At 34.7% G+C, this 18116-nt stretch overlaps 1 protein-coding gene across 1 annotated transcript in view; it reads right to left on the bottom strand.

Moving 5' to 3' along the window:
- Window positions 1-18116, bottom strand: part of LOC122842636 (CUB and sushi domain-containing protein 1-like) — a 415097-nt gene that overhangs the window by 149217 nt on the left and 247764 nt on the right. The window contains exons 11-12 of the mRNA XM_044136693.1: window positions 2205-2308; window positions 1874-1986 (exon numbers count right to left, since the gene is read on the bottom strand). Of these exons, the coding sequence (XP_043992628.1) occupies window positions 1874-1986; window positions 2205-2308 (217 nt within the window). The remainder of the gene's footprint in view (window positions 1-1873; window positions 1987-2204; window positions 2309-18116) is intronic.

The raw sequence follows: 18116 nt of genomic DNA, 5'->3' as shown, positions 1-18116 counted from the left end.
GCATTTGTACAGGTGATTATGTGGAGTTTACAACTTTTCTGATTAAATCAAACTCGTAACATCCAATGGCAGTTAATTGTCACATTGCATTTTTTGCAATGTTATTTATTTTTTTTCAAAGCAAATGGCTCTGGTCAAAATGTTTGCAGCAATATATATATATAAAGCTTTAATTAATACATCAGTTCAGATCTGTCTAATATTTGAGCTCTAATAATATTCCCAATGGTGCACACAAACACCCCAAGCTTCTCTGAAAAAGAACCAGAGCCTGATGCCATGTAAAAAAAAAAAAGACGGACACAGATTTGGGCTGAAAATCTAAGACAACTCAGGAGGGTAAGGTTGATCAAAGTGCATAACACGATGACGTTATTGCATTTGACAGCATCGCATATACCCATGCAAGAACAGACATAAAAACACCACAGGCAGATGTCGGGTTGTGATGAGGGAAAAAATCTAAAACTGAAGCATCTGCAGTAGATCATTTAGTACTGGTAATTTTCACTTCACATTTCAATATTCTTTTTGGTTCCAAATACTTGATTTATGCTTCATCATTCTGGTCACTTTTTTACAACTAAGCCAAATTTAAAGGTGAAAAACCTCAGATGATACCTTAAAAAGCACAAAGCCATGGTTAGTCTTCAACTGTTGTCTTGGTTGCCCATTTATTAAAACATAATTTAATCTCAGAAATAAACTTGATGGTGCTCATGGAATACGTTTTATTTCATTGTTGCCACTAAAGCATTTTAACCACAAAGCTACAGCTAAGGTATTACTCACTGCAAACCAGATTCTTTAAGCCTTTAAAAAAAATAAAAATATTAGTTACAGAGCCCAGTTATGGTCACTGTGACTTTATGTTGGGATAAAGAGCCACATTCTGTACATCTCACTTGAACAGGCTGTTACTACGTGTTCCTAAGTGTTCCCAATCTTGGAGTTTCAATAACATCACTGCAGCAAACATGCCAAAATAAAGACAGAGCACAAATTTCTTCAATTTTGTTCCTCCTCTGCTTCTGTCATGGTTTCTATGTCGCACTACATGTTAAAGGGAAGTCTAAGCTAAAACAAATCGTAAAAGACTGAACCCACAACAACAGCTGCGAAAACATTTAAAACACCCAAACAAAGTCTGTATATTTTTGTAACATAATTGGGAATATGGATATTTAATATTAATCTTATAATACTGGAACTGTTACCATAAAAATTAACAACAAAAACTGAAGACTGTTTTAAAAATGTCTGTAAAATTCATAAATATCGTCACTAAGGACATTGCTTAAAAGCACAAAGAATAACACATACGCACACTCCTCGCCCCCAGGAAATTTACTTACATGGAATCTCACAGAGTAAAAGGCATTATGCGTAGATGACATTTAAAATGAACAGTTACAACATTAAGAAAAATCACTTTTCTCACGCATACTGTACAAACATCTCTTATGACATTGAGGTTACAGTTTTCAAGTGGCACAGTAATGGGTTAAAACTGAAAAAATTACTGGTATCTTTAAATACAGGCTGGTTTGTGAGGATATGTTGGTCTTGATTATAAATGTTTCATATAGCTAAACTGGTTGCCATGTTGTATTAATCAAAGCATATAAAGACATATTCTGCTGTTATGCACACACAGGCAATCTTTGTGGAAACCTGTTGTATGTAATATATGCCTCTCCCTTCACTTTAAGCTTTACTATGACACCTTTTTCATTTTAAACCATTTGTCATATATTAACTGCTACACTCAAATGCTGTGATATGCTATTGCATATGTGTGTGCATGATTCAGAGTAAAAAAAAAAAAAAAGGTGTGATTCGAAGTCTTGAAATCCTTAGAAAGAATCCCTACCTTCATAGATTGCCTTGAATCCCGCAGAGCCGATTGTGTCGTCTGACTGCAGGTGTAGCCACATCTGATTTGACAAACTCACGATAAGATCAGGGACGCTGGTACCAGTAAGTCTACAAAGACAAAGAATTACCTATACATCAGTAAAATTATCTTTTTATCCATTTTACTTTGGTGAATTATGCAGGAGAATCAAGGAGATATTAGCAAGTTGCAGTTTAAGATTTGAAAGAAATGCGTGCAGAACAGTGACTCCGTCTACAGCTTTCTTTATGGTTGCCTATAACTTGTTCTGTAGTGGTACAGATGAGAAATTATTACTGGTGCTTACACATAGAGTACCCGCCGAGTGTCTCCTATCTTTCCACCATCTCCCACAGTCAGCGTGTCATAGCCTCTCTCCAGATCGAACTCGTCAAATGACAGCTTTATTACCTGAAACGATGAAAAGCAAGAAAACGGGCATAGAAATGGTTACAAAACATTAGCATACTGAAAGCACTAAAGTAATTAAAGAGCAAAGAAAAGATAAAAGCTAATTAGAATTTATTTTTGCCATCATATTTTCAACCCCTATAGTTCCAAGCAATATGAGCTTTTAATGATCATATCCCTCAGGAGAGTGGAAACCAAAGGACTGGATGAGACCTTCATAAACAAGCACCACTTCAACTGAACCGTAAATAATAAGACTTGTGTGCTTTATTAGATTAACATTGGCCCAGACTGTATAGATGGTGTCAAGCCAATTAAAAGGCTTTGTCATTCTAATCTGAATAAAAATAATTAAATAACATATGGTCTGATAATTATGTGTCAGAGTTACATAAAAATGCCACAAATGCCACCTAGCCATCTAAGTAAAACCAAAAGCCAACCTTCAAAAGAAACCAAGTCAATTCCATGTAACCACTAAGAAGTAAAAATTGTCCTGGTATAAATGTTCATTCTACAGCATCACCACAACAAACTGCAGAAATACAGTTATGGTGGGTAATGTCATTTAAAATATGTAGGATATCTTGGGCAAATAAATACTGTAAATATGCAATTTGTTTAAATAAAATGTCAGTTGTGAAATGCTTTTAGTGATAATTAAGGCTTGTAGTTTAAATTTACACTAAATTAATAATTTCCAAACAAAGCTATCCGATTTGAACAGACTATTTGTTAGCTTAGAATTATTTCAAAACAAAAAAATAAGACGCATAACATGGGAATCAGGCTACATACTGTATACTTGTTTAAAGCAACATGAGGTTCTGAAGTTTCATTTTACTTTGGAACAGAAATAAATTTGTGGTGTTCAGTCTTATTGGGACCATTTCTTTTTTTTTTATTTTACTTTCCAATTTTTCAACTTCCAAAGATCCACTGATTATAGGTTCCTTTTCAAAACGGCAACTGAAAAACAAATCTGATTATTCCATTGTTAAATCCCCTGTTCCATGTGCACGGTATACTAACAGAGAAATTCAATATGCAAGAAAGACAGTGTTTCTCTCTTAAAAAATAATAATAGTAATACAAAAATATTTTTAAGAATGTATTCTTCTCAACTTTTTTTCTGGACCCTCAGTCATGTTTGTATTTGATTCCAGGATTAATGTGAATTGGTTTTTTGAGAAGCTACAAGAAAGAAAGAAAGCAAACAAATGGAAGACAAAGATTGGCTCTCCTTCATTTTCACACATATATTAAGTTTATTTACAGACATATAGTCAATTACTGCCTAATACTCCAAATGTACCACACAAACAGGCACTTAAAACTCCTTTAGGCAAAAAGTAAAAATATACTTTTAGACAAAGTAAAAAAAATAAAAAACAAGTACTGCAGATTTATTATACAGTGATGTTCATGGTTCCCCATTTGCGCACCATTTTTTTGTCTTAAAATATAGAACAGAAACAAAAGCAAAAACATTGGAAACTGATGAAACAGATTCTGCGATCAAGTCTTTGGACTCCGCAGGAGGATTCCAAATATGCCACAATATGAGAAAAATATTAAATATTTATCAAAAAATAATATGCTAATATGTTTATACTGCTAAATAAAAAATGTTGGAACAGGAAAAAGGTGATGACTTGAACCAGTATATGACTTTTATTGTTGAAAAAAAATACAAAAGCTAGAGGAAAATATGATTAATTCTAAAAAGTAGTAGAATTACAATAACTCTAAAGTGATATATGTATGTAGGTTAGTGGGAAAAAAATAATTGCATAGGTGAAGAAAAAGTCTTGAAACTTAAAGACAATTGATGTACTTTTTATTTTTTTGGAAGAATCATCAGCTTCTGCCATATTTAAACAAGTCATTTCAGGAAGTCACACCCTGCATTCCAACCCCTCTGCTGCTGAACACAGATAATCGAATGGCTGACTTACACCTGGGTGGCTGCGGTAGCATGCATGCAGCATCAGTTCATCAATCTGCTTTGCACTCTAAAATGCTGCAATACTGGCATTCCATTATTCACTGCTTGTTCATTATTTATTAGATGTAGATCATATCCCTGGCAGCATGTATAATGGCATATCTCTGCTGTACTCAGATGTCCTCAGAGCCAAAAAAAAAAAAAAAGTGCTGGTCTTCATAAGAGAAGACCCTTGTTTATTACTGCAGGGACCTGAGATGATCTGTGAGCGTGTAATACGTTGCACGGAAGGCCATCACATTTCAAATCACAGTACAGTAACGAAAAAGCCTTTTTGTAGGTGATAAGGAGTGTAAAAACCATTTCAGCAAGCCAGAATCGTCCATGCACAACTAAGCCTTTGCAGTGCTTTGTCAAAATAAAAATTGCCGAGCAATGTTCAGATCATGTCTAAAGATAGTAGACGGTCTGAGGGATTAACTACGATCATGACAGGAATGGCAATGAGGTCATTGTATAGCTCTTTAAAATCTGCATTTCTGCTTCAGCACACCTTTTCATTTACAAAAACAGCCCACAGTCTTATGCAAACAAAACAATGTATTTTGTATAAAGCAACATTGAAGGTGCAGCCCAATCAAACTGCTTGTATAAAGTATTTAACTGTCCCAGTGTACATTTGTTGTTGCACCCTCAAGCAAAGTGTAGTCTTTCCAAAAGAGCTCCAACTAATGGGAAAAACATGCAAAACTACAGGCTAACAACAAATGACTGGGGGCATTAACATACAATGATGAGTTGATGTGATTTTCTCTCTACAAGAGGGTTCAAGAACTTTGTTTTCTAATAGGCTCAAACGCTGAGGATTTTTTGTTATCCCTTTAGGACTTTTCCTGTCCTAAACTGTTCATACTAAGGCGAGAATAAAGATGTTGCTTACCCTTACTTGTTGAAATCGGTTCAAAAGAAGTCCTAGAGACTTGTATATTATATTTTAGAAATCTGATTATTAAAATTTTTTTGAGTCAGATTTATAATAAACGTTGGTGATATTTCTGTGATATTTATATATATATATATATATATATATATATATATATATATATATATATATATATATATATATATATATATATATATATATATATATATATATATGTTTATTTATTTATTTACATACCAGTTTGAAGTGCGATGGTTTCCTTTTATTTTCAAACTTGTAAAGGTTTTGGGATTGGAACACTTTATGTCAAAATAGCACCCTGAAAAGTTAAAAATGCCCTTGATATGGCAATAATTTTTGATGAACTTACCACTGAAAACATGAATATCTGCTTGTGACTATAATGCAAGGGTTGTTAAAAACTCTACAAGCAGCTTGAAGTCATAAAACAGAGTGAACCAGAAACTGACAATAGTTTTTTCTATGCATCCAAGTGTGATAATTTGTTTGAGTAGGAGGTGGTTTTCTCAGGTATATCTGTCTGAACAAGTGAAGCAGAATAATTCTAAAGGCACAGCTGTTTCACTGAGTGTGTGAGCGCTGTCCAACTTTGTTTTTTCACCTACGTGCGTTATCTTTCGTCTATATTTTGCTTGTGTATGCTTTTAGATTCTAGCTTGTGTTTGCTGATGCAGTGAACAATGGCTGTACAATGGCACACTAAATGGAGGAAAATTAAGCATTATTATTCTTAGGTCATTGCCAAGAAACTTAGTGCTCTTCAATTATTTCTAAATTGGCCTGTTTAAAAGAAGATTACACATGATGCAACAACAATAAAATTAAAATTCAGGTATTCTTATGATAATGGTGAATTTCGGAATAATCTAAATTTGCCAAAAATTCACTGGAGGGTATGTATATTTAAAATTTAAATAGCATTTGAGGTCATTAGTAGAGTGGCTCAATAGGACATTTTAACAGTGCAACTTTAACTGAGCAACCCAAATCTAAAGTGAAGTCCCTTCAATAATTCACCAGGTGTAGTGCTTTGAACTCTGAGGTTTCCTGATGACATAATCACATACAAAGATCAAATAATTTCTAGGAATTGGCTGGTTTCTGGTTCTAGAGAATACCATGGCATTACAAATAAACAAAACAAAATAAAATAATGGTTTCGACATCGCAAAAATGAATGACATAGTATTCGCTCATTTTAAACTCTTATAGTAAATGTGACATACTACATATTTTGGAATAGAAAAAACTTGAGTTAAGTTTAAGTTTTTTTTTGTTTTTTTTTTCTTCTTCCTTTTTTTTTTTTTCTCTTTCTTTCTCTCTTGTCTAAACTTAGAAAATAGAGGAAGCATGTAACAATGTGAATGTATTCGGCGCAATTATATAATTGTATTGTAATGTGCCTTCTCAATAAAAATTGTTAATAATAAAAAAAAAAAGAAAAAACTTGATACATGGAGTGTGTGCCATACATATATGGCATATACTCCATGGCATATATGGAGTACATGGCACCAAACACCAAAATGTTTCTCTCCAACATTTTGGTGCAAGCCATCAATCATACATGTATGACATCAGCATAAGGTAAATTTATTAAAACTTTATAATAAAAAAAGAGGAACTCGATAGATAGAGTTGAGTATCTTCTGGTTGAAAAAACCCAGAAAGTCAACTTTGCCATTAGAGTATCCCCTGTTGCCCACACAGTAATAATGTATGGAATCAAATTTTAACTACATAGTATAAATTAGTAGCCCCACTCACAAAGCACTTCAAGGTAGATAAAGACTTTTTGTTTCATGAAAGGCCAAATGCAATAGGAGAGATTGAGATCAGCTACCCTTTCTTATGTATTCAGCTGTGATAAAAATAAAGATTTATATATTAATTTCTTATATTAAATATTTGATGTAAATGTATGTTTACAATGTGTTTACAATGTAATGTAAACATATTTTATGTTATATTTCTATCATGGGGGCACTGTTGCTCAGTGGTAAAGCTGGTGCACCACAATGGAGACTCCACTGTTACTCTGAGCCATTTACTTCATCCTCTTAATGTTCTTATAAATGAAGATATTGCCACGAAATCATAAAAAGCTTTACATTTTAAAAGTACTGTAACATCACAAAATTGGAGCATTTTTGCTTAAGGATGTCAAATCATCAGAATCCCAGACCAATCCTCACCTGAAGATAAAAAAATAAATATTTTGACTTACTCTGATTGCAAATTTACATCAAAATGTGTTTGTAGTAAGATTGAAAATGACCTTTTGCAGACCCATATCAAAGCATGCCAGAAAAGACAGAACATTAATTTCACCCTAACACTGAGTCACTGCGGCACAGCAACACTGGATCAGCAAAAAATATCTGGAGTATCTGTAAAAGTACTTTTTATGTTTTCATATATACTCTGCGACATCAATACTGTGTAAAAGTGTGCAGCCAAAATTCATAAAATAATGGGGAACACCTATAGATGTTTTCATCCATCAAATTGAGACTTTTGGACAGGCTTCAATATTTTTGTACTTAGTGTAAATTGCTCAACATCAGATGTTTTATTTCATCATTTATTTCCTAAAAATAAATTTAGATGTGGGTATTGTTAACACAGCATGGGTTTAATAATGTGCTTTCAGTCAGTTATTTGTATTTCAGGTTACATGAAAACACATGAGCTGATCCTTACCAGAACACAATCTTTGGGCTTCATGTCAAAATACAGGTTGGCCAATTACACCACCTTGTGTTTTGGTAGCTCAGCCAACAACCACCCTAAGGTAATTTTCCTAACTATTTTTTGCATATTTCAAATTTATTCAACCTTTTAAGTCACTAACCTGAAGGCAGCCAACCTTTTTAGAATAAACTAATCCCTCTTGACACTTTTCAATGCATAGAAAAACTGTTTGTTTACAATTTATGTTTATTATTTATGTATTATTTGAACAAATAAATAATCCCTGCAGGAGGTTCATTATTCCTTTACAGTGGGAACAAAATTAATTCATTTTTTTTCTAATAGATCCACTGGAATGAAATTCATACTAGATGTTGATAACAACCAAGGTTACCCACACCTACAAATTAATCCAAACTAATGAATCCATCAATTATCGTCATTGTAGTCAAATGACACAGATTTAGTATCAAACATAACTTCTGACATTTCATCAATGTTCAGTAGAAAAGCCTTTGTCAGTGATGCAAACTTTAAAATGTCTCCCATATAAAGAAACTAGTTTCATGCATTGCTCAGGTGTGAGTTTTACCCATTCTTCCAGACAAATTGTCCTCATTCAGGCAGCAATTGACTGGGTCATTCCGCCGCTGATTTTTTCTTCTCTAAACCCAACTGTGAGTTTTCTGCATAGGGTGTGTGATATTGTTTTGTTGATTAAAAATCCAAACAATTTGCCTTCTTTATAAGAAAGTCTCAGTAGATTTCTCCATATCTATATCTCTGTACTCTATGTTGAAAAATATCCCCTAATCATAATGTTCTCTCTTCACATTTTCTGTTAGTATGTGCATTTGAAGTCATGTACATGGCCCTTTCCTCTGCACACATGGTGTGCACAATAATATGAAAGGAGTTCCAGTCTTATCAAGTCAGGGGTTTTAAGATGTCTTAAGATTTTTTTTCCTTCAGCAGTTGGTGTAAAAATAGACTACTGTGGTCTGTGCATTCCTTATAGGTGTATTTAAAATAACAACTTCACTTCCCAATTTTAAGTCTCTCTGAAGTTATCTGCGAGTGGTTATTGGCCCTTGGATGTCACTTCTGATTGTTCCTGCAAGACACAACTGGTTCTGGGTTGTTTATGGTTACATTATTTCCTTTCTCCTTGTGGTACTGACTGCAATGTTTGTCATTGTAAAGTTATCTGTAAAATTGCAATCAGTACTTTCTGCAAAAGTAAGGTTACAAAGCTCTTGAGAAAGTTTTTTTCTGTCACTGATCATGTGATTCTTATTGTCTGATACTTTTTTATGGTCAACAATTTAAACTAAGCCTGCAAATGTTTTCTGGCATTGAGGGAGAAAAGTTTTGCTTTCTAAATTCTGCTAGACTTCAGTGACTTTCTTGGTTAGCTCCCATTTTGCTCCCCCGTTTTGTCGTGTGTGTTATATATTCTTCTGCCTATTTTCTTAGAAAATTGAATTTATGGACTATTTTTTATGTGGATTACTTGGGCACCAACATCTTGTGTTGATTTCATGTCAGTACCCCCCTAAAAAGTTTCAGAAAAAACACACTGCCTTGATACTTTGTTCTCAGTTTTACCAGATATGCTAAAGTAGTTCCACGATTGATGTGGTAAAATGGACTTAGATTTCCAGTTAATATTACACTGTATGGCTTTTCTTGGATGGAAAATTTGATATATTCATGTAAATACTGTTTACCAAATGTAGTATTATGCTAGCTAAAATCCTTGAGACATAATGATATCACTTTAATCATGTGCCAAAAAAGCTATAAAGTTTAAACCATAAACTGAGGTGACCTATGACCAGAAGTAGTGCAGACAGGGAACAGCTGCCCTGGAGCCAAAGTCTGCAAGATTTCCTTGGTTGAGATGAATGAGTTGAGTTTAGTCACTGGAGAGCTGCCACAGTTAGCAACACTTTTTAACAGATAACTTTTAGACTTCCAGTAAATGAAAAGTGTATGGGCAATGTCTGAGAAGGCAAATACTGGAAGCCTTATTTATGGTAATCTTTTTTTGGGGAAAAAAATAATTTGATCAATTTTCTCACATTTTTCCAAATGTGGTTCTTTAGAAACAATTTGTATGCATGTTAAAAAAGTTAAGCTATAAATGGACCAGCAGAGGGTTAAAATATAATTATATATATGATTATATATGTTTATTTGATCATATTGTTCGGTGACATGTTAAGAGCCCAGAAATAGCTTGTGCACAGATGGTTGATCTCTTTTCTAGAATTTGAATAATAAATCAACTGGAGGATCAAGTCACAAATAACATACTTCAGACATTTTGCTTGAAGGAGAAATTGCTATTTTGGTGTGTCAAATGGCAGAGGAAAGAAGGAATCACAGGGTTTGGGGAATATGTGCTTGTTTGTTTTATTTTGTCAATGTGTCAGGAGTGAGACTACGTTACAATGTTCTTCAAGCTCATTCTCTGATTTGGAGGTAGAGCAGCAGCCTTGGCAAACGTCAAGATAATTACAGGCCCAGCACAGATACACCACCTCTCTTTAACAGAGCTACATGTCTCTGCACTGTGTAAGGAAACAGAAACAGACAAGAAACTCTGAACTTAAGACGCAACAGACAGCAGAGTGAAGCTGCCAAGTGAACCTCTCCTCACCCTGCCTCCAGACACAGTGCCACCTCACATTGAAACCTTTTTGCACACAAACTGAAAACCCAATTGAACATCATCTCTTTCAAATAGTGAATGCATGAAACAAAATGAAATTTATCTTTCAAATTGCAGTGTAGTGATGTATATGAGTGCACAAATCTAACACAAGTAAATAACTGAGTTACAGCTCCAACAAATAAGAATAGAAAACTTTCACTTTAATGATTGTTTTTCAGTCTAATCTAATCTGACACGTGGTTTTTCAATATAACAGGAAGGTCTAAAGGAGGCTCCCCGTTGGCTGTGTCTTGGAAGAACCCAGATGTGACTCCATATTTGAGTGAAATGGTTCCAGCCTCAGGTCATCTTTATTTTTAATCTTTTTTCTTTCTTTTTTTAAAGATATCTACAAGTGTAAGAGAGCTTATGAATGCTACTAACTGGGATTTGAACACCATGAGTGTGATGGGGGGGGGGGTGTTAAATGAAAAAAAAAAACTGACCTGGTGAAATTTGTTACATAAGATTTTGTACCTTTTAAACTGTATTTTTAATTGTATAGTACATAGAATATTTATAATGTAAAACACTAAAATTTACAATAAGTGCACCTTATTGATATGTTAACTTCAAAACAATTTTTCAACTGGTAATCTTTAGGCTGCAATTAAAGCTAGGGCCTCTCTCTTCAGTAGTGCAATTTATTCTTTCAAGTAAGAATTTTACTAAGTGTTATATAAAAATGTTGCCTTTTATATCCTCTGTCTGTCATTATCCCCCATCAAAAATGGAAAAAAAACTTGCCAAGAATTAGGGGAGTAACAGCTCCATATGAGATGACTTGTGAAATGGTAAACTGGGGTCAGAGACCGAGTGTGTGATGACCGGATTACAGATGATCACACAGCCAGCTCACAAGGGCATGGAAGGCAAAATTTTGCTATAAACACACGATGAACTTGTCGCTTTAAAGGGCACCGAGAAATCACAGGTCACTGAACTTCATCAAAATGCAGCATATTCATTAGTAGCAGTTATGAGTCACATGTGTCCAATGCTTGTCTTACACTCATTTAACACAGTGTGCTCAGTATTGACCCTACTGACCATCAATCTGCAGCACTTTTGATTCCACAATCCTGATTGGATTTTTGAACCTCCAATAGACGCAAGATTTTGCTTGCTGGCTTTGTTTGTACGATTGACGTGAAACTCTCCCGTTTGCTCCTTATCCATTTCCGTGTTGAGTTCAAAATACTCCTGTTAACAGTCTAAGCCCTCCATAATTATCTCTGCTTTATGTTAGTCAACTCCTTCACATTTACACACGCAAACAGTTATTTGTATTTTAAATGTGTTTTTCTCTTTACAGCACTTTTTAATCTTTCTTCACAATGTTATTTTTATGTTGCTAATGTAAGGCAATCATGAGAGTCTTGAAAGAGACTTATAAATAAAATGTATTATTATTTTATTAAGTTGAAAGAGGGACTTGTATTTGTGAGTTTATTACTGACCTCCTTTCTGATTTCAGTTGTCAACACTTTGCTGAAAAGGAACCCTTTTCACCAGAATGGTCTCTACTTACTCTAAACTTGTAAACATCCACTGGTTTATACATGTCTTCAGGCTAATTTAGGAGGTGCATAAAGGAATGCCTGTAAAAGCCTGTGAGTGTTTCGCTAAAAAAATGACCTCTGCTAGTTCTAATCAACATCATGGTTAGCAATTTCCCCTTGCTCTTCAAAGTAGTTACTGATACTTATAAAAGTAGTTATTTAAACCAAATTGTTTTAAGCAGTGACTTGTACAAAGTACAATTTAGAGAAAAGGCAAGACTGCCTCATGAATGGTCAGTGAGGCAGACAAAAACCAAAATAGTAATGAACCACAACCTTCCTTTAAATTTTGTTTGCAGCTTTGATAAATAAGCTAAACAGATGCAATAGGAGAAAGGTGCCCTTTTTAGACATGCATAACAAAGCACTGAATTTTGGGCGTTTTCTGTTCTTTAATGAAAGAGCTTGAGCGCTGATGCAAAACAATACACCGCTACTGCATTATGCTGGATTTTAATACATCCTGGCTGCTGCCTTTATTGTTCTTTATTGACCTCATTTCCTGCATCAAGTAAAAATTAAGGGAATCTGACTGAATGTCACATATTGTGTTGGCCTTATGTTGAAGTGATAGAAATGATGCTCGCATGAAAATAACCAACCAACCAACCAACCCTGCGAGTACACACACGCACCCATACGCAGTTCTGCAGTTGCTAATTTGTATTCATCAGAAAAAAGACAGCAATGATTAGAGGTTTAAAGGGGATGTGAGATGATGCGTTTCAAGGGTGTCTGTGCGTGTGTCTGTGTGTATGTGAGCAGCGGGAATGCTTCAGATTTGAACAAAATAATTATCTGCTCTACACTGATGAATCAAATGACTGACACACACAATAACACACGCGTACACAAGCGCTGTCAAGTCCTTTTTCTTCTGCCCACCCAAGTTATTCCTCACTATGACCCGAGAGCTGACAGTTCACCGTGCAACATATTTTTCACAATCGCTGGCAGTTAGCAATTAAGCTGGCAGACAGAAAACACACAGTCAACATTCATAAACTCAAACACAACCTCTCGTACACAAATAATAACAGAGGCAGAAACAAAAATAAAAGCACAGTCACAGTGTTTTTGCCGAGAGGCTGACAGACAATAACAAACCATATTGATTGAGGCGCTCTTATTCAAAACTTAACAAGGTGACACAAACCAGCTGGCATTACTTATTGGTCATTTAAACTTGTGAAAGTGAAACTACATGAAGAAGAAAAAGGAAAAAGAAAAGGTATGCACACTTCAATAAAAAAAAAAGTTTTTTCAGCATTGAAACACATTATTGATGAAAGAAGTCATCTGGAATAAAAGCCTGACAGAGACACTGTGAGTGCAGGAATAAAGAAGAACAGCACATCAACAAAGACGCATAAGTGAAAATAGGAAGGCAGAAAGGTTTGCATGGAAAAAGTTATTACTCATTTTAATCAATGCTCCAATACAAAAAGTAAATCATTATGTAGAGCAGTCCATCAACACAAGGATGCCCAAGGTAAGTCCTCGAGATCGAGCATCCTGGAACTTCTCCATGTTTCCCTACTACAGCACACCTGAATCAACTGAATGACTCGTAACCAGATGTCTAGAGAGCTGAATGACTGAATACTGATGAGGGAATTCAGCCATTTGATCCAGGATCTATAACCTGAAAGATTGTAGCTCTAGAGGACTGAACACCCTATATCTAACCTAAGATTAAACATTTACCATCATCAAACATCTTATTTGAAATTTACATTTCTTTGAACTAGTCGTGGGTCACCCCTGTACATGGCTGTACCCAGTATGAGTATAAAAAGCATCAACTCTTCTGTTTAGAGAATATGTCAGAAAAAAAGACTTTACAGTTTTTTTTGAAGGCACAACAAAACCAAAGTTAAACCAAAGTTTCCTTATACCAAATTAAACCTCGGTATAAGTTTCCTTCTTCTGCCTTTACTGCTGAATAAATTAAGTTTGTCCCCCAATATTGATTGAAAATGAATAATATGGAGAAACCACAGACAAATTTCCTACTCTTTTCTAAAGGGACAAATAAATTTAATGAGAAAAAGTAGTGTATTAACAGCATCATCAAGGTCAAGCAATAATGCACAAGAGACTGGTCAAGGATATATATGTTGAGAAGTTTAAAAGGAGGATTATGCCATAAAATAACATCCAAAACACTGTACATCTCAAGGAGCACTGTCCATTGTGCCTAGAGAAAACTTAAACTAAAATTTTACCAGGAAGATTTGTACTGGATACCATGATTAGGTGTAATAGCAATGGGTTCTAAAGAAATGCAGATGAAATAATTTTCTGATTGATATTTGTTCAAATAATTTAATCTTATATTATTATACCTTCCATTTGTAAAATATGCACTAAATTGGGTTGGTCTGTCAGATACCATCACAATAAAATATGCTGAAGTTTGAAACTGTAATTTGCCAAAATGCCAAAATGTTCAAAGTTAGTTTTGAAAAGTACTGTATTTAAAGCATCAAACTGTTTTTATTATATAGTACAAAGTAACTCAAACAATCCATTTAATGATGGCTCTTTTAAAAAGACTAGAGGTTGAAAACTATCAACATGAACATGTAACTGTAAAAATCTTTTTGAGATAGATTAGTGAATGTAAGGGGCTGAAGAAAAAAGGAAGCAGAGTTTAGCAACACCTGAGAAAAATGAGCAGCCTCTTATGATAACAAGGCAGGCTAAGATAACAATATACCAAGAAAAAATACAGTGTAGGCTGCACTAAGTCTGTGGTTTGTCTCATGAAAGAACTATTTTTGAAATTTGAAAAAATATGTTGAAAACTAAATCCGAAATCAGTCTTTAATGTCTTAAATTACATGCTGTAATAAGGTCAAATTTCAAGTTTGCAAGAAAAGTAGTGGAAAAAAATTGATCATAATTTAAAATAATTTTATCTAAAAAACACAAATTAAGTTTACATGCATACTCAAAAGACTAAGTTGTTGGGCGTGCAGTGGTGGCGTAGGGGATAGCGCGACCCACGTTTGGAGGCCTTGAGTCCTCAACGCAGCTGTTGTGGGTTCGATTCCTGGATCCGGCGACATTTACTGCATGTCTTCCCCTTTCCTGTCAACCTACTTTCATATAAGGGACACTAGAGCCCACAAAAAGACCCCCTGGAGGGGAAAAAAAAAGATGACTAAGTTGTTTTGTATTTGTTTCTTTACTGGTTCATAGCTTGAAATGGACCCATTGACTTACATGTAAGCATTTTGAGGTGTTAAACGTGTACACTTAAATGCATAGGTATATAACAAGACAGTATACAGAGCAGAAAAAACATGAAATCTGCCATAAACTCAGATAAAAAAAAGTGTATATAAAATATTGCATTGCATAGGTATCATCTGATACCAAGCAGATTCACAATATACAAAAATTTGCCATGAAGCATTTAACACATCAACATAGGGATTTTATGAGTAATTCTGAAATAGTCTTCCACAATGAAAGATAGATCTAGCATACTCACCAGTGTAAACTGGTAGATGCTGGTATAAATCAGATTAGAGACTTCATTAGAGGCTCACAGCAACGTGGATGAAATAAATCTGAACAGTAATACAATGAAACTGCGTCATGGCCTGCCACAAGCCCTTGGCCACCTTGTGAAGAGCCATTTCTCTCCGCCAAGGTCAGAAAGACACAGTAGGGAGAACAAAAAGTCATTTTCTCTCCACTCTTCAGCCTGGCTTTTATATTTTCTGTGGTCTCTCTTCAATTATATCTCACAATTTCTCAGCCCCAGTCTTTGAGGGCTAAGAGGTGAGCTGACTCCATTTCTATCATCTATAAAAAAAAACTTGGGTGTCTCATGTCAAGTACCATCCTGGACATTCAGTCTCTCTTCCTTAGCATGCCTATGCATGTAAAGTAGCTGGCTAAATATCCCGGTGCATTTTGTTTCTCTTTCCTGTAAGATTTTCTGTAGTTTTCAATGAACTCAGTAACAACTTATTCTCCTTTTTGACTTATCCATCTCTCCTCTCTCACTATTTACAAACTTGTCATTATAAAGCTGTTAAAAAGAAGAAAGAATACAGAGAGGGAGAAACTGGATTGGAAAAGTGTAGTGCAGAGGAACGGGAGGTAGGGAGAGAGGGTGTTGTAATGTCATATACTGGGTTTAGGAGTTAGGAGTTTGACCATGGCTATAAATCACCAAAAATCCATCAGGATATTTTTACACTTTCACATTTACAATTCAACTTTCTGCTGCACTAAGGAGTCAATTTACTTACAAAGGCATTTAATCTGGATGCTTTTTCACAAATAATTAAAACAATTACAGAAGCAATTTGACAGTTGAATGTTTTTATTTCTGGTGTTTATATATACATATATATATATATATATACATATATTTTTTTTTTTAAATTGCTAAATTTTTCTTTTAAATGATTAGGTGCTTATCAAAATGGCTGGTAGGTTCTGGATTTCAAAGTATTAATGCAAGTGAACTCTCTTTTGTTGCCTTTTCTGTCGCGCTCTGGTGCATCTCTGAATTTCCATTTACCACCAAAAGACTCCAAGCATCTTTTTCAGTTACATCTGGCCCCATTAAATCACACAGCTACACACTTTCAGGGTTTTCCATTTAATGAAAACATTTTCTGTAATGCTTGCTTTGGCAGAAACACCACCCTAAATTCAGAGTTTAAGAAAAGTGAGCTAAGTGCAAAAATAAAATGTCTGCCTTCCTCTAGTAAAACTGCATTTTCATTAATTTTTGCCTAATCAAAACTTTGGGGATATTCAAGTTAATCATCTCTGAAGGAATGTACAATGTGTGCGAATTGCAGCTCAGTCTTTCATTTCTATGTTGATGACCTAGTAAAGTAATGCTCACACACCACCTTTCTGCTGTTGACATTGACATACAATATTTGATCATCTACCAGTCAAGCATTTTTAAGACATTTGGACATATAAATGTTACTCACCTGGCGATACATCTTACTCTGTGATTATATGGACTTATAATTATCTGACCACTTATACAACATTAAATTTGAATCATTTCCAAATTATAGGTTGATTTTTTAAAAGATTTATGAAATGTGTTGGAACAATTATTATCCAAGTTCATTTAAATTATTAGTTTATATGTTTTCATATAATTATTCTTTTGTGTTTTTCTCTTTGGCCCCGTTTCTTTTATTGCACATTATTAACTGTTCTTTGGATGTTTACTTGAAGATTAGAAATGCTGCACACTCTTCGTGTTTTATCCATGTTTGTTTGGAGATTAGAAATGTTCACTCACTCTTCTGGTTTTATCAAACTGCCTGTCATAGAGGAGTCAGCTTTGTGCCTTATAAGAGTGTCCTAGAACATCCTGTGGCAGACTTCTCTGATGAAACTATCTGTGAGACTGTGTGAACAAACCCAACCCTATTTTCCTTGTTATGATAATAAAAAGCAGCTGAGAGGTGAGAGCCGGTGGAGTTGATCCCAGACAGTTTGACTGTGGTTCTCCTTGTCTGGCTTCTCTCCCCTCTTCTGCAGAAGAGTAACTTGAGTCTCCGGTTGATTCCTTGCAGGTTGGGAACCAAAATAGACCCAACAAAATGTGATGGTGACATTATGGTCATTACATGGCAAAACACTTTAAATTCCCTCACCACTGGTCTCAGTATGCAACACATGCTAGCTTTAGAGTGCATCAAAGGCCACATGCATACTTGATGTACAACTAAATTTCCCTGAATTTCTCATCTACCAAGTACTTATTTAAGGCAAGACAGAGGCAGTTTTTACAGTTTGACTTAGAAATCCATCATATTATATATTAAATGCTCTGCATAGTCTATCAAAAGAGTGGGAGATTAAATTTTCAGAAGTTTGTCATGAGGTAGGCATTACAGTATGTCCTGTTAATACTAATTTTA

Source organism: Gambusia affinis, linkage group LG02 (genome assembly GCF_019740435.1).
Source record: "Gambusia affinis linkage group LG02, SWU_Gaff_1.0, whole genome shotgun sequence".
NCBI lineage: Eukaryota > Metazoa > Chordata > Actinopteri > Cyprinodontiformes > Poeciliidae > Gambusia > Gambusia affinis.
This window is presented reverse-complemented; position numbering and strand designations above follow the sequence as displayed.